The 20,043-nt window shown below is 35.6% G+C and overlaps 4 protein-coding genes across 5 annotated transcripts; 3 read left to right on the forward strand and 1 right to left on the reverse strand.

Moving 5' to 3' along the window:
• The first annotated feature begins 246 nt into the window (after positions 1–246).
• Positions 247–2,719, forward strand: LOC21399320 (transcription factor JUNGBRUNNEN 1). 2 transcript variants are annotated; one of them, XM_010094753.2, is made up of 3 exons: positions 247–566; positions 1,229–1,572; positions 2,040–2,719. In XM_010094753.2, the coding sequence occupies exons 1-3, from the start codon at positions 335–337 to the stop codon at positions 2,574–2,576; spliced, it is 1,113 nt and encodes a 370-aa protein (XP_010093055.1). In that variant the 5' UTR covers positions 247–334; the 3' UTR covers positions 2,577–2,719. The 2 variants fall into 2 exon arrangements, with proteins under 2 accessions (XP_010093055.1, XP_024019149.1); XM_024163381.1 differs by having other exon boundaries at positions 1,232–1,572.
• Positions 2,720–4,832: 2,113 nt separating this feature from the next.
• LOC21399322 lies at positions 4,833–8,909 on the reverse strand. The gene is made up of 10 exons (XM_024163382.1): positions 8,694–8,909; positions 8,163–8,382; positions 7,924–8,081; positions 7,674–7,819; positions 6,927–6,995; positions 6,750–6,842; positions 6,313–6,474; positions 6,111–6,217; positions 5,739–5,905; positions 4,833–5,654 (listed from the first exon to the last, which is right to left on the reverse strand). Exons 1-10 carry the CDS (start codon positions 8,800–8,802, stop codon positions 5,413–5,415), a joined length of 1,473 nt encoding a protein of 490 aa, XP_024019150.1. The 5' UTR covers positions 8,803–8,909; the 3' UTR covers positions 4,833–5,412.
• A 1,865-nt stretch (positions 8,910–10,774) lies between these two features.
• Positions 10,775–14,845, forward strand: LOC21399323 (elongation factor 2). The gene is made up of 4 exons (XM_024163392.1): positions 10,775–10,864; positions 11,514–11,554; positions 11,649–11,736; positions 12,032–14,845. The coding sequence occupies exons 2-4, from the start codon at positions 11,552–11,554 to the stop codon at positions 14,470–14,472; spliced, it is 2,532 nt and encodes an 843-aa protein (XP_024019160.1). The 5' UTR covers positions 10,775–10,864; positions 11,514–11,551; the 3' UTR covers positions 14,473–14,845.
• Positions 14,846–16,957: 2,112 nt separating this feature from the next.
• LOC21399324 (protein WHAT'S THIS FACTOR 1 homolog) lies at positions 16,958–18,614 on the forward strand. Its single transcript, XM_010094757.2, has one exon. The coding sequence runs from the start codon at positions 17,208–17,210 to the stop codon at positions 18,441–18,443; it is 1,236 nt and encodes a 411-aa protein (XP_010093059.2). The 5' UTR covers positions 16,958–17,207; the 3' UTR covers positions 18,444–18,614.
• Positions 18,615–20,043: the final 1,429 nt, after the last annotated feature.

Below are 20,043 nucleotides of genomic sequence, written 5' to 3' on the forward strand. Positions count from 1 at the left end.
CAAAAGCGAAAAAGTCTACTTTTAGTGATCGATCGTCTTGGACATTTTTATGTGGAAGGTCTTGTTTGGAGACTAGGAAAGGCAAGGATCGCGACTTACATTAATTTCCTCTTGAAAATGCCCTTAGTCAAATGAAAGACCTTGACTTAATAAAATTATAAATCAACCAACTACTCTCAATTATAACGCCATTATATATATGTGTAGGTAAGAGAAGGTTCTCATTATATATTTATAATGCTTTTGTATTATAGCAAATATTAATTAAGTTACAATATAGAGCTAGCTATTTATATAAACTTTGTAAGTTTTTTTTCTTCTTCAGCAGATCATCATGATCATGGATAGCCCTAGTAATATTGGTGGTGGTACAATATTGGATGAAGATCATGATCATCATGGTCATGATGATCAAGTTGAAGTTCCACTTCCGGGATTTCGGTTTCACCCAACTGATGAAGAGCTTGTAGGCTTCTATCTCCGCAGGAAGGTTGACAAAAAACCGATCACCATCCAGCTCATCAAACCCATTGACATCTACAAATACGATCCTTGGGATCTTCCAAGTATGCCTTAATAATTATATATATACATATATATATATATATATACACATATGTATGTTTGTATTCACTATAAACTTTGTTTGCTTTGATATCTATCCCTGAAGTAATACAATGTTTTTTCTTTTCTTTTCGTTTTTTCTTTCAACAGAAATTAGCGTTTGGTTTCAGAAATTACTCATGATATAGGAAGTTGATATCATGGATATGAAAAATGAGCTACCTAATTGGACTGAAACCATGGCAAATCTTTTTCAAATATAACCTCACAACTATATATTCATGATATGTATATATATAGCCAATAATATATGGCATACTTTCCACACTTGTTACATTAGTGGTTTGGTTTGGTGGGTTTCAAAAAAACTCCAAGGGTGTATATTCTTAAATTAATTTCTAATTACCTTTGATAAATGGACTATTCATGATATATATATATATATATAGGGATTTGATCTAAAGATTGATACCTGAAGACTTCCTAAATTAACCTATAGCCACTCAGCTCTTAAAACTTTACCCTGATAAAAAAAAAAATTAATTTAAACTAGATGCATGGTATTAGGTATATATTAGTGTAACTAATTCTTAATTTTTTTTATTATAATTGTTCTATGTCCTCTCTTCTGTTTCTCATAAGGGTTTTGTTTGATGCCATGCAGAAGGCACCTCATGTAGCGCAGGAGATAAAGAGTGGTACTTCTTCTGCAAAAGAGGAAGAAAGTACAAGAACAGCATAAGACCGAATCGAGTGACCGGCTCCGGGTTTTGGAAGGCGACCGGCATCGACAAGCCGGTGCATTCCCACGGAGGAGACTATGGACAGAAAAATCAGTGCATTGGACTCAAGAAAACTTTGGTTTACTATAGAGGAAGTGCAGGGAAAGGCACCAAAACTGACTGGATGATGCATGAGTTTCGCCTTCCCACCATTAATGACAATTACCATAATATCACCAATATTCACCCAGCTTGCAACACACCTAAGGCAGATCCTCAAGAAGCTGTAAGTATATGTATACAATGATAAACATAATTAATTTACTTGACTCTGGAATTATAAGCATTACATAATTAAGGAATTAAGTCCCGACCCCTTTTTTTTTAAATTTGGAGAGAAAGAGAAACTAGCATCATAATATCACATGTCATTAAAATTATGAAATAACTTTGGCAAAAAAGAAAATAAGATTGACTTTACCCGAAAAAAAAAAAAAGAAAAAAACATAAGATTCGATCATAAAAAATCCAATTATATATCCGAAAAATTATGTGCTATATTCTTATTTTAATCTGATTGAACAATTTCACATCTATCTAGCTAAAGATTTCCAAGACAATTCATACATACTACTATGTATTCAAAAAATTATGTGCTATATTATTCTTGATATGTTATAAATATGTGTATATATATATATATATATATATTAAATGTTTTGACATATCTTGGTTATGTGTATATATTTGCAGGAAATATGGACTTTATGCAGGATATTCAAGAGAAACATGTCATACAGAAGGTACACCCCGGATTGGAGAGAATTATCTACTAAGCGCCATCATCCAATGGACGCAATAATTAGCTCTAAGAAATGCAGTAATTTGGATCATTCTGATAATAACAATAACATTACGACTAATCGAGAAGCTAATCATAATTACATCGATTTCAGCACTCCGATTAGGATGAATTATCACGAGGATCATCAAGAGAAGAAGCCTGTTATAAATCACACGATGATCATGAATAATAATGGAATTAGTCATCACGACCGTACATCTAACCAGCTCTTGCATGCTGGTCAATTGAACTCCAATATGGTCCCTCATAATTATAACAATCACAATATTATTAATGTTAATCCGTCTATTAATCCCTTCTCAAGCTGTTTTTCGACATGCCCAGATGAGATTAGTGATGATCAGTTATTTACGCGCATGACAAATACTACTTGGGATGAGCTTAGCGCAGTTGTAGAGCTTGCTCTTGATCCAGCTTTTGAGTAATTAATTATATTTACTAGCTTAGTTAGCTAGACTTGTTGTAATTATATACACACGTATTTATTAGATTTAGATAGATACATATATAGCAGTAGTGTGGAGCTTATTAATTATGTGTTGTACTTTTGGATTATTTTACTGGATTCTTTTCTTTGACAGTTTTATCTTGATGTACTTGGGAGGATTATCTATGAGTTATGTGGGTAATGTATATAGTATGTATTTATAAAGCTTATCTATAGTCCTCCCAAGGTTTATACTTCATCGTAACATAATAAAATGAGAAGTATAACATGATATTTATTAAATATAACACGACGTTAGAAAGATGTAATAAGAAGAACTTTATCTAGGAGTATTGTTACACTTTTTTAATGTCAATTTAATATTGAATAAATGTCATATTATACTTTTTACTTCTATATTTTTTTAGGAAAATGCTACTGTACCGTAGCATACATTTTCTCTATTGATAGCGGAAAAAAAATCTAGGGTGTAGATTTATTGGATTTGAAAGGGGCCCCACGTGACTCTTGTTGAAAATTAAACTCTGCAGGTTAGCAAAATCCATTACTTCGTTGGTTTGGTGTTTCCTCCCAAAAAAAAAAAAAAAAAAAAACCTAAATCCTTCAAATTGTAGAAAATGCCTGATTTGCAGAAAATCTGGCCAATTTTGCAACCAATCAGATCAAATTGAACATGACAATATATCAAATTCAACAATAATACCACTTTCAACACCAACATCGGTAAAATTCAAACCCAATTTTGAACAAATTTCATGCCAAACACAACTCCTTAATCCTTATCTACACATAATTCCAAAACTAATTTGGGAGAAATTTGGCACAAAACTCGGAGGACAGAGACGGTGGTGGTGGTTAAGGCTGACGATCTAAGTAGCGACACGATGACATAATTTGAAATATGTACGAAATTAACGAGTTTGGGTTTACTATAAACGAGTTTGGGTCGTAATCGCATTGACACGATTAATACGATTAATAAATGGGTTGGATTAGGATTGACCTCTTAACATGAAGTAACACGAATTGACACGATTAACTATATATGTTATCTGCAATCTAATGATATGAGATATAACATGAAAATTTATATGACATATTAAATACAAATAATGTGAATTTTAATATTTGTAGATAAAATTTATTTATTTTTCTCAAAAAAAAAGATAAATTGACCAGATCGTGTTAAATAAGTCATTATTATATTAATTATTTATTTAATATATTAATTTAAACGGGTTATACGAGTTAACACGATTAAAACGATTAATAAATAAGTCGTATTTAAATTGACATTTTGACACGTTTAATAAACAAGTCGTGTGTAAATTAATATTTTTTGACACGAATAATAAACAGATTGATACGAATACGACACACTAATATGAATTGTCACCCTTAGTAGTGGCTTGTGGAGGCAAAACTGAGTTGCAGCAGTCATTTCGATTGGTGGGTAGTGAGTTACAGTGACGAAACGTGCTGGTCGCGAAAGAGGTCGTGATCCCTCATCACGGTGGTGGTTGGGACCTCGGTGGGTAGGTTGCGATCAGCGAGCGACAGAGAACACGTCCTCACGGTGACGACGTAGAACACCTGCGAACCCGAACTAATGTTACGTGCAAGAAAAACCCCCTTCTTCCCTTTCATTCTTCTACGGCTACCCCCATTGCATATTAGATGTGCCTCTCTTTTAACCACCGTTAGATCTAATAGAGTGGTCCTACATTGAATACCATCAATACGGACAAGGACCATCCGGTACTATATCACTTCCCTTTTTTTAAATGACTAGTTTCATATGTTACGTGGGTGTAGAATATTGTCTGACCATTGAAGTTGGACATTCTCCAATGAACTGCTTAAATATTCCTGAAAAGTTACGCACAAATTTTTCATGGTTGTGTTACTCATAAAGTATTTGGACCATAAAGAAAGAAGATTTTGCTTCAAATTTAACAGAAAGATTTACAGAAAAAAAAAAAAAAAGAAAGAAAAGAAAACGATCTAGTGCTGCTTGACAGATATACTTGAGAAATCTTTTTTTTTTTTTTTTTTCGGGTAGAAAGTTGAAGAAATAGCTAGACTTTGGATCCGGGTGACGTATGTTTTGTATTCCTTTCCTTTTATGCGTTTTTTTCTTCTTTCTTTTTTTTTTTTTTTTTCCTTCTGTTGGCTTATTGGTTTTCTACAACAAGAACTTAAAACCGCAACACAATATATAATTGAACCAGAAATCATTCTTCACTTACTCATAATCCATATACATCATCTATTTGGTCCATTTCCTTTCAAAACGGATTATGTAGCTTGTACATTCCTTCAGAAACACGTAGAATTGTGTCCCAAGAAAGTCACGACTTGGTACTTTCTATATTTTGAAAGAAGATTAAAGTTATTACACAAAATTGTAGTCGCTATACGACTTAAAAGCGGCTACATCGATTTGATGATCTCTTCGATAGTTATCACTCTGTCACATGGCCTTTCCTGCCCGGAAGCTTCATCTCAAGTACTGCTGATGATCTTCTGTAAAAGACAGCAGAAGTAAGAACCGTTTAAAACTCAATGATAACATGGTCCGGACTCCAAATTAGTCAGGAAGTCTCATGGAGAAGGCAAAGCAGTATGATTTGAACTCGAGAACCTTCAAAACCGTTTCGACTTTGCAATATCAGCACTCAGTCTTGCTTCTCTGCAGTTTAAAAATGGCCTCCATATACCGACGCTGTATTCGCTTCTCCGTACGAATTTGATATGTATTCTGCATCTAGTATGAGCTCTCTTGACTGTGCAAGGGATATGGAAGCTGCTTATCACCATGAGAACCACTTGCTTCGCTGTTCAGCTCTACTGCTACTGGGCGGAGTTACGGTGATTCTGTCTGCATTTTGGGAAAGCCATTTCCCGAAACCAGGGGAAGAGGCAAGCTCTTCTAAGGCATTATCTGTGGATTCTCTGGTGAACTTTTCCCATTCAGGCTTCGAGAACCTTCTCCCTTCAGGTGTAGTGTGGAAACTAGAAATGTAAAGCTGATTGGAGCCACTCCCGCTAAAACCTGAAAAATACACACGTACATTAAAAAATGTCCTAGATGCAGGTGTTTTCTTTGTTAGTTGATGGGTGTCAAAAAGAAACAAACCACGGTCTGCAGGACTGGATGGAACCATGGTGAAATTTTTGGATCGAGGTATTGTCCGGAAACTGAAATCCTCATTGCTTCGGATCCTATCAAGAGGATCTTCTAGAGCTGAAGAACCAGGAAGGTGTGCCGTTTTGTGCTTCCTTTTAGCGGATTTCCTTAACTCTCTGCAGAAGTATTAACCAAATGTATTGTTCACCGCAGAGGGGGGGAAAGAAAAGAAAAGAAAAGAAGCACAAAAATGCAATTACTCATATAATTTGATTTTCCCTTTCCTGCATCATACATTAGATCTACTAACAGAATGAATGGAAGCATAGTGTCAATACCAGATGGCTATGACTAACCTTTAGAACTCGAAAGGAGTTTTACCTGTAAATATAACGAATCCTTCGCAATCTAAAGATACTCCTCAGTATTGAAGAGGTTATCATTCCAAATATTAGAGCTTCCGTTGCCAGCATGGGATCCACAGAACTCTGGAAATAACAATATTCTTGTCAAGTATACAATAATTTTCTAAGATATAGACAATTCTTACAGAAAAAATATGATGGTTATAGAGGATAACAACCTGAAGAATCAAAAGAGCAGACAAGATTCGGATGGACCATGCAACAAACAGGGATGTGCTTGTATCTATAGATCCATCTTCTGTCGGGATGTGTTTGTGAACCACCCAGAAGGCCAACCAGCCTCCGGCCAGAATTAAAAACACCACTAGAAAGACTACCAACTGCAACAATTGATGATCAAATAATTATTTTTTGAAGTAATTCACATGGTGGGCGGATCACATGCCATTAAGGGGTAATAATATCTGTGTGCGTGTGAGCGTGTGTGTGCGCGCGCGCGTGTGAGAGAGAGAGAGAGAGTTTAAGAAAAGAGCTGCTTATAACAACCAATGCTCTTTTTAGATAGAAATGGATAACCTCCGTACTCAAATACGATTTTTCTTTTTCGCTTTTATAGCAGCAAGGCAATGCAATAATCAGAACTAGTATCACTTACAGCATAGTACATTTCCTCACTAATTCCAGCCTCTGTAAGTATTGAATGCCAAATTCCAGGAAAGTAGTAGAAGAGAAAAGACACCAATCCGACCTGATAAATCGCAACATATTGAGCTAAAAATTAACATCTTCAAGTAAATTGAGAAAATAAGAAGGATTTAGGCCTGATACCCACGACAGATGAATAAATGAAAAGTGAAGTCTTTGAACCGGTTGGAAGAAGTTCCATTGCCTTTTTCAACCCCTGCCAATTACCACGAAACATAATGTTACATTATATTATTGAAAAATACGCCAAAAAGGTTCGTGTCCAAGATTGTGAAAAACGTAAAGCTAATAACAATTGCAACATTTTAAACTTGGAAATAATCACTACAACAGATTCATTCATGAAAATGAAATGCCATATCCAGGTAAAATTTCCACTTCAACTGAAACTTGAGATAATGGATACTCGTTAGGAAACCTCATCGTCCAGCATTGACAGTTACGTCAGTGATATGGTAGCATACATTAGAATTTGCATAAACTAAAGAATATCACGCGAGAATCATAAAGAACCCCAGCAACATCAACAACAACAGCAGACCCTCAACATGTGTGAGAGGGAATGAGAGAAAGAGAAAGCTGAACAGACAAATTAGCATTTAGCACATTGCCACATTGTACTATTCTAACATGTGTGGAGATTTCGGGCCTATAAAAAAGAACTTTGGACAAAATTGATGCATATAGTGAAGACCGTAAGCAAGATTCTTTTGAAACAAACTTGAGCGATAATAACTACCAGGAACTACCAGGACAACCGTGACAACAGAAACAAACTTGAGCAATAATAACCAACATTCAGTTATATCTAAAAATGAACTAAAAGCTTTTACAAATCTTCAATATCGCATCGGACAAAGGAAATAAAAATTACCTGAAAAAAGACCACCACTATCACAAGGATACCACCACTTGCCATTGTAGTGCCGTAGTAAAACACTAATGAGTTGCTTAAAAAGGAGGCCAAGCTCATCATAACCATGCCCAATGCTAAACATACTACACGGTATACATGTAATTCTGCCCAGCAAAAGAAGACGAAACAAACAATTGAACAATTCATACTAACACAAGGACTAAACTAAGATCTGAACAAACATAATATAGCTGAAAAGAACATTTACCTTCTTCTATAGACACCTCAAAGCTTTCCAAAGATGAACTAGCAGCCCTTATATCTAACACCTTGTGCCCGAAAGGCGACGCAGACCGAGCCCAGGAACCATTAGAAACATTCTCCCACTTGTTCTTGGGGCACATTCCTAAGCCCAAAGACATATTCCTGTAAATTGAATAATCAATATAACTGTCAAAGACAAGATCAGCTTCTATCAAATTATAAGATGATGTGATACTGGCTAACCTGTGAAAGCAAACTCCAGCCTTTGGCAGATGACCAGTTGAATTTGTGACTGATACTTTTATCTTCACTGAGTGGGAAAATTTCCACAGATTTTGAATTCTGGACAGTCCATAAATACGAACCCTTTCACAAACCATGGAAATTCCGGGCTTGGAATTAGGACAAGTTTTCACTTGCACGCCGCCATGAGATAATTGCAGCTTAGCAGATGGAGCAACCACTGAAGAAAAAAAAAATTTATATATATATATATATATATATATATATTTGTGTGTGTGTGTGTGTGCGCGCGCACACAAAATCAGATAATTATAAAAAATAAAAAATAAAAAAAAATTTGTATTCGGATAACATAAAAGAACCTAAAGTGCGTAACTATTTAACATGTAATGAACAAAAAGTTTGAGATTTTCGTAGCGACAGACGAAAAGATTGGAACTTTGTTCATGAGTCTTGGTTTTCTCGGCGTCCAAACAGAGCAGAAGAAAAGCAAAGATACTGAAACCCTAGAATTCGGAGAAGAAGACGAACCTAAAGAATGTTGATCGGAAGGTGGAGCCGTGGAAGAGGAAAAGGGAAGGCAGAGCAATAGAAGGAAGAGAAGGCGTGTAGATATTAGGACTTGCTTAGCGGAAGCCATTGACTGGAAAGGAAAGGATTTGGTTTCCTGTTTCCGGTGACGGAGAAAAAGAGCACAGCAAGGGGCAAGACTGAGGGAGAAGAAGGGCGGGGAGAGAAAATACGAGACCTTGGGGAGGGTAAGTAAGTCATTTTGAAAACAGGCTCATTATTCTCAAATTATATTTGAAAAATTATTAATTTCAAAATTTGACGGTAAAGAATAGAGAAAAATGAAAATCTAAAATGTACCCCAAAGTTAACTAAACCATTCATTTTCCCCTGTGTTTTCGATAATCCAAATAATCCTAAAATTATTCCCTAATTTTTTCAAAATAAGTAAGAGTGGGCAAATTGTTGACAAGAATGTTCTTAATGATTAACATTTAAATATTATATCAAACAACTAAAAAAACAAATATAGAAAAAAAAGTAAAATTTTCAATAAAAAGTATATTTTTTGTTAAATAAAACTCAAATTTAATACGTCTAACTAGTAAAGTCCCATATAAGATCTTATGTTGTAACCATCCATACATGATTAGTCGAATTTAAACTTATCGGACCGATTATATTCCAAACTCAATATTTTATTGCGATTATCCAAACATGCTTTTATTTAGTTTTGAAATTTGTTTCTAAAAATTTTATATAATTAATGGCTAAACTAATGTATTTCTCACCGGTAGATGTAACTGCCTTGAGGATTAAATGTTTGATGTGGTACATCAATGACAAACTCTATAGGTGGCGAATTGATCACCATATTATATGAATAAATGGTTCGTTTAGTTTTTTTGATTGAATTTTTAATTTGAGTTGAAATGTGATTTTATATAAAAAAAATTTATTGTAATAAAAAAATTAAATGTGACTGTTTATGAGAGTTTTTTACTATAATAAAATTCAAATTTTAAATTTAAATTGATACTGCCTTGGGGATTAAATGTTTGATGTGGTACATCAATGACAAACTCTATAGATGGCGAATTGATCACCATATTATATGAATAAATGGTTCGTTTAGTTTTTTGATTGAATTTTTAATTTGAGTTGAAATGTGATTTTATATAAAAAAAATTTATTGTAATAAAAAAATTAAATGTGACTGTTTATGAGAATTTTTTACTATAATAAAATTCAAATTTTAAATTTAAATTGATGAAATAAACGAGACTAAAGTGTCTCAATTAATACTAAAAAAACACAAAAGGTGACTCCAACGAATTGTCCTTTACTTTAAATTTTAACTAATCACTCCTTAAATTCAATAAAGCAATATACAATTTTACAAGTTCAACTGAAAAGCTCGTGCTAGTAACTTGTTATGTTACATTCAAAGATTAAAATAAATAAAAAAATCTTACATGTCGTTATGAAATTCATAATAAAATTCAAATTTTAAATTTAAATTGATGAAATAAACGAGACTAAAGTGTCTCAATTAATACTAAAAAACACAAAAGGTGACTCCAACGAATTGTCCTTTACTTTAAATTTTAACTAATCACTCCTTAAATTCAATAAAGCAATATACAATTTTACAAGTTCAACTGAAAAGCTCGTGCTAGTAACTTGTTATGTTACATTCAAAGATTAAAATAAATAAAAAAATCTTACATGTCGTTATGAAATTCTACAGCAGCTTATTAAATTTTCTTATATAATTTATTTATTAATCTTGAAATTCAGAAGGTATTTTGCCAATTAAAGAGGCAAAAACGCACCCAAAAAATGGATGGACAGTCTTTTTTTTTTTTTTTCCCCCCTACTAAATGGATAGCTTTTGAGTGGGAATAAATAAACACACGTCCAGACGTGGAAGAGCACCTGTGCGGATATCTCTCTTACTTTATCAATCAGACATGATAGGTACGTAATAAACCGACAAAGGCCCATGATAAAAAAATCAGGCCCATTAAAGCCCATGAATACCAAAAACCCTAGCGAGGGAGGAGGCAACGCATATACCTCGCTAACGCCTCAGATTCTCTCATTTTCTCATTTCTGTTATTTAGGTCACTGAGAGCCGCACCTTCTCATTTCTCTTCACTCGCCGCCTCTCTCTCTCTCCATCTTCTCGGGTATTTTATTCTCTCTCTCACTTCTTTCTTTTAGATCGATGAGTTTCTTTGATGTTTGCGTGTTATTATCGTATTTTGATTTGCTTAATTTTGTTCGAATTGCGGAGAATTTGCTTGTTTTCGTTCTTTACTCTGTTTTGATCGAAATAGTTTTGAGATCTGGAATTTAGGGTTTGAAGAAATGAGTTTTTCGTTTGTTTTCGATTCATCCGGTGAAATTTGGCTCTGCGTTTTAGTTGATGTAGAACCATTTAGTTGTACCGGAGTTTATTGGTTCCTGTTTCGATGTTCATGTGCTTTCTTTTTTCTTGTGTGAAACCTTCATCCACTAATTTTAAAGTGATTTGTTAATAAATTTATGTGATTGAATGTGTGACTTAAATTTATCTGATGTGGCAATATGTATATATACAAGTATATAGACGCATGCATATACATGGTTACATATAAATATATATACACATTCTTTTGCATTTGTGAAAGTTGGTACCAAAATTAGTGGTTTTTAAAGGATTATATTTTTACTTGAATACAGTGTTGATTTGGGTACTTTATTGGTGGTCTTGTTATTGTGGTATACTTTCGGTTTTCTGGTTGTTTTTATTGTTCCTGTGTCCTTGTTAATTTTTTAATTTTTTTTTGTTTGCAGATTTTATTTTTGTTTGTGATACACAGAGGCTAGTCAAGATGGTAAGTGCATTGAGCCCTTGATTTAAGTGGGTTATAGTGATACTTTATATATACACTGCTTGAATATAATGTTTTTTTTTCTTGGTATGTGCAGGTGAAGTTTACGGCAGAAGAATTGCGTAAAATTATGGACTACAAACATAACATTAGGAATATGTCCGTTATTGCTCATGTCGACCATGGTAAGCTTATAGTGCATTTCACATTTGTACTTGATAGACTATGGGCGATGTGTTTTGGTCAAGTGTCATTTTTTTCTCAAGCAGTTTAGCATTTGAGGTTTGAAATTTGAGTTTAGATGGGTTTTGTTTTATGTATTCAATGTATGTATGACCTATTCAGATGCTGCACTAGCAAATCGCTTTGTAGTAGTGAAACCCACGAATAATTGGAGCTTATTTGATTCAGTTTGCTCTCTTACTTTCTCATGTATGATTGTGAGACGTGTTCTTATGTCCATCTTTCTCTGTCTATCAGGAAAATCGACCCTTACGGATTCTCTAGTGGCTGCTGCTGGTATCATTGCTCAAGAAGTTGCTGGTGATGTCCGGATGACAGATACCCGTGCAGATGAGGCAGAGCGTGGTATTACAATTAAATCTACTGGTATATCTCTCTACTATGAGATGACTGATGAAGCTTTGAAGAGTTATAAGGGAGAAAGACAAGGGAATGAGTACCTTATCAATCTCATTGATTCCCCCGGGCACGTTGACTTCTCATCAGAAGTCACTGCTGCACTTCGGATTACTGATGGTGCCCTTGTGGTGGTTGATTGTGTTGAGGGTGTCTGTGTCCAAACAGAGACTGTGCTCAGGCAGGCTCTTGGTGAGAGGATTAGGCCTGTCTTGACTGTCAACAAGATGGATAGGTGCTTCCTTGAGCTGCAGGTGGATGGCGAAGAAGCTTACCAAACTTTCTCTAGGGTTATTGAGAACGCCAATGTGATTATGGCAACATACGAAGATCCCCTCCTTGGTGATGTTATGGTCTATCCTGAGAAAGGAACAGTTGCTTTCTCTGCTGGTCTGCACGGATGGGCTTTTACTCTGACCAACTTCGCGAAAATGTATGCCTCCAAATTTGGTGTCGATGAATCAAAGATGATGGAAAGGCTCTGGGGTGAAAACTTCTTCGATCCTGCTACCAAGAAGTGGACCAGCAAGAACACTGGTTCTCCTACCTGCAAGCGTGGTTTTGTGCAGTTCTGTTACGAACCAATTAAGCAGATTATCAATACCTGTATGAATGACCAGAAGGATAAGTTGTGGCCTATGTTGAAGAAGCTTGGTGTCACCATTAAGTCCGAGGAGAAAGATCTGATGGGCAAGGCTTTGATGAAGCGTGTCATGCAGACTTGGCTCCCAGCAAGTAGTGCTCTTCTGGAAATGATGATCTTTCACTTACCATCTCCCTCAACGGCTCAGAGATACCGTGTTGAGAATTTGTACGAGGGTCCCCTTGATGATGTTTATTCAACTGCTATCAGAAACTGTGATCCTGATGGTCCTCTTATGCTCTATGTTTCGAAGATGATTCCTGCATCTGACAAGGGTCGGTTCTTTGCCTTCGGTCGTGTCTTCGCTGGAAAGGTATCTACTGGGTTGAAGGTTAGGATCATGGGTCCAAACTACGTGCCTGGTGAGAAGAAAGATTTGTACGTCAAGAGTGTCCAGAGAACTGTCATTTGGATGGGAAAGAAGCAGGAAACAGTTGAGGATGTTCCTTGTGGTAACACAGTTGCTTTGGTTGGTTTGGATCAGTACATTACCAAGAATGCCACATTGACAAACGAGAAGGAAGTAGATGCTCACCCGATCCGAGCTATGAAGTTCTCTGTCTCACCCGTTGTGCGTGTGGCCGTGCAGTGCAAGGTTGCTTCTGATCTTCCCAAACTTGTTGAAGGTCTGAAACGTCTGGCCAAGTCAGATCCTATGGTTGTGTGTACTATGGAAGAATCTGGAGAGCACATTGTTGCTGGTGCTGGTGAACTTCACCTTGAAATCTGTTTGAAGGATCTGCAGGATGACTTCATGGGTGGAGCTGAAATCATAAAATCTGATCCAGTCGTCTCCTTCCGTGAAACCGTCCTTGAGAAGTCAAGCCGAACCGTGATGAGCAAGTCTCCCAACAAGCATAACCGTCTATACATGGAAGCGCGACCCTTGGAGGAAGGGCTTGCCGAGGCTATTGATGACGGTCGTATTGGCCCAAGGGATGACCCTAAACTCCGATCGAAGATACTGTCTGAGGAATTCGGTTGGGATAAGGATCTTGCCAAGAAGATCTGGTGTTTCGGTCCTGAAACCACCGGTCCCAACATGGTTGTTGATATGTGTAAGGGAGTTCAGTACCTCAATGAAATCAAGGATTCTGTCGTTGCTGGGTTCCAGTGGGCATCTAAGGAAGGTGCTCTCGCTGAAGAAAATATGAGAGGTATTTGCTTTGAAGTTTGTGATGTGGTCCTTCACGCTGATGCCATCCACAGAGGTGGTGGTCAGGTCATTCCAACTGCTCGTAGAGTCATCTACGCTTCTCAGATCACAGCCAAGCCAAGGCTTCTCGAGCCCGTCTACCTAGTGGAAATCCAAGCTCCTGAGCAGGCTCTCGGTGGTATCTACAGTGTTCTCAACCAGAAACGTGGACATGTCTTTGAGGAAATGCAGAGGCAGGGAACCCCGCTTTACAACATCAAGGCTTACCTGCCTGTCATCGAGTCTTTCGGATTCTCGAGCACTTTGAGGGCTGCAACCTCAGGGCAGGCTTTCCCACAGTGTGTCTTCGATCACTGGGACATGATGATGTCTGACCCATTGGAGGCTGGATCTCAGGCTGCACAGCTTGTGGCCGATATCAGGAAGAGGAAGGGCTTGAAGGAGCAAATGACCCCGCTCTCCGAGTACGAAGACAAGTTGTAAGTTTCTTGTCAGGCACCATTCCAATTAGGTTGAGGAGGGAAGATGAAGATGAAGTGGAAGATGAAAGTCATCGGAACCTGAATTTTTTTCTCTTTTCTTCATTCCTTCTCCGCCTCCGTTTTTGCTTTATTTTTATTGTTGTTTTGCAGTACTGTTGCAGAGGATATTGTTAGTCTACAATATCTTGCGTCATTAGAGACAATGTTTTTGTTTCCTTTATAAAATTTTACGTGTCGTGGTGTTTTAAACAGAACAGTATGCAATGCTATGTTCTTGTGTCTTGTCATTACATTGTTTACGTTTTTGAACTCCTGACACCATTGATTGGGGAGATGATGCTATTTTTGATCGTAAGTGTTCGTTTTCTTTTCTTTATGGATGTCATTTCTTAAATTTGATGTCTTGTATTTGTTGATGATATTGGTGGGGGTTGGGTATTGAAAGATTTTCAAACCTGGGTCTTATTTGTTTTGTTTTTTTTTTTTTCTTTTCTTTTTTGGGCTTCTGGGTTTTAAGTTGAAATGAAAGGGGGGTAAGGGTAAATGAAAATAACTAGTTGATCATCATATATATAACATATGCTTAGTGAAAACACCCTACTTATTTATCTTTATGTGGTGAAAGAGTCATATTGAGCTAAACTAAATCCCAAGTTAAATCCTGTACTTTGTACCGAGCATACAGGCATGAGTTGGCTTAATTGAATTATGGTGCGAGAATGTTTATTGTGTTTTGTGTGTACCTCGAGAAACGACGCTGTAGCTTCAAAGCGCAAGTTCTTTATTTGGACTATGCATACTGGAGGCCGTGGCACAAATCCTATGCTATGAACCTTCCGATGACTGATGCTGTAATCACTGCCTTAACAAGTTCCTGCAAAACATTATCCAAAAAAGTAGCAACACATCTTTATCTGAATATTGTTGACTTGCAAATGACAAAATTTAAGTTGAGGTATACTTAGGGTATGTTTGTTTCACAACAAGTTAAGAACTTGCATTTTGTATGTAAAAGAAAAACACTATTAAAAAAATTAAAAATTAAATTTTTGTGAGAAAAAATACTGTAGCAATAGACGGAATATCCTTGGTAGTCAAAGTCATCAGAATCGGGCTTCCTCATCCGTTAACGATGACACTGGTCTTGCTGAAAATTTACCCTTTGGAGGATTGTGATCATATCTATGACAACCAATGTCACTTGCTCAACAACTGCCTTCATCCACAGTAGCTTCCTCTCCATCCTGAGGATTAAGTGCGCTTTCAAAGAAACCTTTTTACACTTAAAATGATGAGTATAAGGACGTGTTTAGTTTACTAACTTAAACTTATAATTCTAATTCTGCTCTCTCATAAAAAATTTGAATCAAAAAAGTTTTTATCAATGGGGTTTCTTACGAAATTTAAATTTAAAATAAAAATCACTAACTTAAATTTATAAACCAAACAGGCTTTAAGCTTCTACTAAAGGATGCTCATTGAGTTCTCAAACATATAAAGAGAGTTTTTGTATACAAAAATAAAAAATCTCAACCGACAGATATCACATGCATGTGATTTCTGACTCTTCTACTACTATCAAGTATCAAGGCTTTGTTCATTTCACAACTAAGCATGGTTTAATTATTTGAACCAAATAATTCAATTCGAATTGTGTTTAAAAATTTAAATTAGTGTTTATTTTAGAAATAAAAATGGATCATTTAAACCATCAACCAAGATTCAAATGGTTGATTTTAAATACCGCCCCTAAAATTTACAATTCGGATAATTGATAACAATTCAAAAACAATTGTTTTTTTGTTTTTTTTTTCCTTTCTTTAACTTTAAACTTAAAAATGTTATAACTTCTTCGCTTCAACTCCAATTGAGATGCTTTTTTCCTATATGTTAATAATGAAAAGGGAAACAAATCCTCATCCATATTGCATATTTTTTAACCTCATTTACAATAGGTTTTGTAAGATTTATTACAAAATTCTAATAACAGTTTTCAACACTTTATCTAAACACAGTTCAGATTTTATTTTCAATTCAAATTACAATTTATTTACTTATCCAAACATTGGTTTAAATCACAATTAAAATTATCACGACTCAAACTGAATTAACAATTTGAGTTGTTGAACTAAACAAGGCCTAAGTCACAATTCAAGTTTTAGTACTTATTTTTTTTCATAAAAATTCAAATTTAACTTTTTTTACTACAATATTTTTCTCTCACATACACAACTCAAATTCTTAATTTAAGTTGTTAAACAAACGTATCCTAAGTATTCCCAAGTCCCAACAAAAAAGAAAACTTTTTAAAAAAATCAAGTATCAAATATATATTTATTTTCTTAGCCGGCGATGAAACGACATCGAGGAGGTCTGAAACGACATTAGGAATGTGGAGGTGCGCGAAGTGTTCTGGTCGTTGGTCCAGTAAGTTGACAAAAGGAGTTCACCGCAGCAGGTTCTCTTCTCCTTTTGAAACCCAACTCTAAAGTTTCGATTTTTACTCTTTTTCTAGGCTTGCTTTTATCATCATCAAATTTTCAACTTCATAGTTCAATCATCAATCAGTATAGCAAAAAAATTTGGATCAAAACCAATTTAGCTCTCATTTTCCCCATTTAGATGCTTTCCCGCTTAAAAGTAACCTCCGAGTGATGTTATAGTGAGTTATAGAAAAGGTATTCGCACCAATTGTTTGATCATTTGCCCCAAAGAAGAACTACCAGTTTTGGCAATATGAAGAGCAGATTGTCGTTTTTGCTCTCACACCAGGCTTTAAAATCCTCTAATTTCTGCAAGAAAAATCCATATTCATTGATATCTCCGAACCCTTATCAGAAATCAAGTTATAATATGTGGGTCCCAGTGAGGTATAGATCCGGTGGAGGAGGCAGACCCAAGAGGAAAATCTACTACAGAGACCATGAACTGGACAGAGTCATGGACTTGCAGAAGAAACCTTCCTTAATCTTAGAGCTCAAGTCCATCATTCAGTCACAAAAGAGCCGGTCTCTTCTTCTCCGGGACCTTGAGAAAGAAGTTGGGTTTGTCAAGAAATGGAATTTCATGAATGCCATTGAGAAGTACCCTTCAATATTTTATGTTGGTGGGGGTAATAGGACACCCCCATTTGTTAGGCTCGCCCAGAAAGCCGAAAAGATTGCCGGCGAAGAAGCTGAAGCCAGGGAATCAATGGAGCCCATTTTGGTTAAGAACTTGAGGAAGCTTTTAATGTTGTCGGTTGATTGCCGGGTTCCTCTTGAAAAGATCAAATTTGTTGAATCAGGATTGGGTTTACCAAATGGTTTTGAGAAGACATTGATCCCGAAGTACCCCGAGTTCTTTTCTGTGAAGGATGTCAATGGAAATGCTTGTCTTCTCCTGGAAAGTTGGGATTCTTCGTTAGCAGTCAGTGCCCGGGAGGAGAAACTTGCAAGTGAAGGAATTCTGGCCTCTGCTGGGAATCCAAGGAAGGTTAGGATATCGAAAGATGGTAATTATCCCGGTCCACATGCGTTCGAAATGAGTTTCCCTGCCGGTTTTAGACCAAACATGAGTTATCTTGAGGAACTTGAGAAGTGGCAGAAGATGGAATTCCCTTCCCCATATCTTAACGCTAGGAGATTCGAAATTGCTGATCCGAAAGCGAGGAAGCGTGTGGTCGGTGTGCTTCATGAGCTCCTGAGTTTGACAATGGAGAAGAGGATGACATCTGCCCAATTGGATGCATTTCATTCAGAGTGTTTCTTGCCGTCCAAACTACTGCTTTGCTTGATAAAACATCATGGTATTTTTTATATCACTAATAAAGGCTCAAGGAGTACTGTTTTTCTTAAAGAAGCTTATGATGGGACAAACCTAATAGACAAATGTCCCATGTTGTTGTTCAATGACAAATTTGCAGCACTTAGTGGTAGGGGAGAGATTAGTTCATCAAGGGAGATGATGCCTTCTACAAAGCATGTTTACTGAAAACTTATTTACTTTTTTTAATTATTTTATTTTTGTGGTATTCTTTCTCAAGTTTGAGATTTTAGCATCCATGCAGGAATTTATATCCTTTAGAACATGAAGAAATGTATATAATTCAGAAAGGCAAACATTTTAAGCCTGTCGTGCAAGTTGTCATGAAATCAAAGCCTACTTGAAAGTGCTGAGAACCAGAAATTTTCGTTTGGAGAATTCTAAATTTTAATAGAACATGATGCAATTTTTTACTGTTCAGACATTGCACAATATTAGTAGGCAAATTCTTTGAACGGTACTAAAGAATTCTCCAATTTCTTTAGTAGGACGAGAAAAATTAGCAAATCTAAATCCAAAGATGTTTAAGTTGCAGACTGAGGGCTTTTTTTTTTTTTTGGTACTTATAGGTCCTGTTCATTTTACCGATTTGAGTTTAGAATTTGAATTTTACTACAATAAAAAGTTCTTAAAAACAGTCACATCTAACTTTTTTGCTACAGTAAAAAGTTCTCACATAAAATCAAATCTCAACTCGAATTAAAAACTCAAATCAGCGAACTAAACGGTCAATAATTTGTAGTGAGTGATGAGTTTGGATCATATTAGTTGAATAAGCCCAAATATGAAAATTAAGGGGATGTTCGGCAGCCCTTTTCTTGAGTCAAAAACTCAGTTACAACTTTATTCAAGTTCATGTTCTTTTAAGTTACAATTTTATTCAAGTTTTTAGAAATAGTCACATCTAATTTTTTTATTACAGTAAAAAATTTTCACATAAAATTATATCTCAACTCGAATGAGTGAAGTAAACGGCAGTGAGTGATGAAGTTTGGATCATATTAGTTGAATAAGCCCAAATATGAAAAATAAGATTGCTCAGAATACATCTTCAAGATTAGCTCAGAATATATTTTCAATTGGCATATCCAATTAGTAATGGACTCTTGGCCCAATAGCTTACATGCAGGTTCTCTGAGGCCCAGTCTCATACAAGAACGATTTGACAATACTTTGCTTAAAAGTTGATTCGAATTATATAGTGCATACTTTAAAGAACTCTCGGACAAAACAAAACTGTCTACTAATCACTCCCAATATGTAATCCCTAAAGTTTGCAAAAATAAAAAACTGAGGAATCCAGATGCTGATATGGTGTGAGTAGGATTTCAAAAGAATAAAGGGAGAGAAAGTTAGTTAGGAATCACAACTCAAGAGAAAAAAAGTTAGAATCCACTTATTATAGTGCACATTTAAGGGGCATCATGAGATCTCAAAACAAAGCTCCAATCTCATTGGCTCACATAATAATGGCAAGTAAGCGTTTCTTGTATGACCTTTTTTTTTTTTTTTTTTTTTTTTTTTTAGTGGACTATAATAGTGATCTTTAACTTAAAACACGCTTTTTAATCAAATCCCAGCTGTATAATATATGGTTGAACATAACACATTCATGATCTCTATTCTCTCTTTATCCCAAATCTCACTTTAATTATACAACCATGAATAAAGTTACCCTTGTTTCCTCCTCTCTTTATTCTCTTACATGTGTGTGTACTATATATATATATATATATATATATATGTATATGTATATTGAATGCAAAGC

The sequence above is a fragment of the Morus notabilis genome, unplaced genomic scaffold (genome assembly GCF_000414095.1).
Source record: "Morus notabilis unplaced genomic scaffold, ASM41409v2 Scaffold1154, whole genome shotgun sequence".
Lineage (NCBI taxonomy): Eukaryota > Viridiplantae > Streptophyta > Magnoliopsida > Rosales > Moraceae > Morus > Morus notabilis.

Excerpts from the sequence above, each read along its gene's own strand:
- LOC21399324 (XM_010094757.2), top strand. The coding sequence starts at position 17,208 with ATGAAGAGCAGATTGTCGTTTTTGCTCTCACACCAGGCTTTAAAATCC.
- LOC21399323 (XM_024163392.1), top strand. Across the intron at positions 11,737-12,031 it reads TATTGCTCATGTCGACCATG|GAAAATCGACCCTTACGGAT; the intron begins GTAAGCTTATAG and ends TCTGTCTATCAG.
- LOC21399322 (XM_024163382.1), bottom strand. The coding sequence starts at position 8,802 with ATGGCTTCCGCTAAGCAAGTCCTAATATCTACACGCCTTCTCTTCCTT. Across the intron at positions 8,082-8,162 it reads GCTGGAGTTTGCTTTCACAG|GAATATGTCTTTGGGCTTAG; the intron begins GTTAGCCAGTAT and ends TTCAATTTACAG. Across the intron at positions 6,218-6,312 it reads CTGCTCTTTTGATTCTTCAG|AGTTCTGTGGATCCCATGCT; the intron begins GTTGTTATCCTC and ends TGTTATTTCCAG.
- LOC21399320 (XM_010094753.2), top strand. The coding sequence starts at position 335 with ATGATCATGGATAGCCCTAGTAATATTGGTGGTGGTACAATATTGGAT. Across the intron at positions 567-1,228 it reads CGATCCTTGGGATCTTCCAA|AAGGCACCTCATGTAGCGCA; the intron begins GTATGCCTTAAT and ends GATGCCATGCAG. Across the intron at positions 1,573-2,039 it reads AGGCAGATCCTCAAGAAGCT|GAAATATGGACTTTATGCAG; the intron begins GTAAGTATATGT and ends ATATATTTGCAG.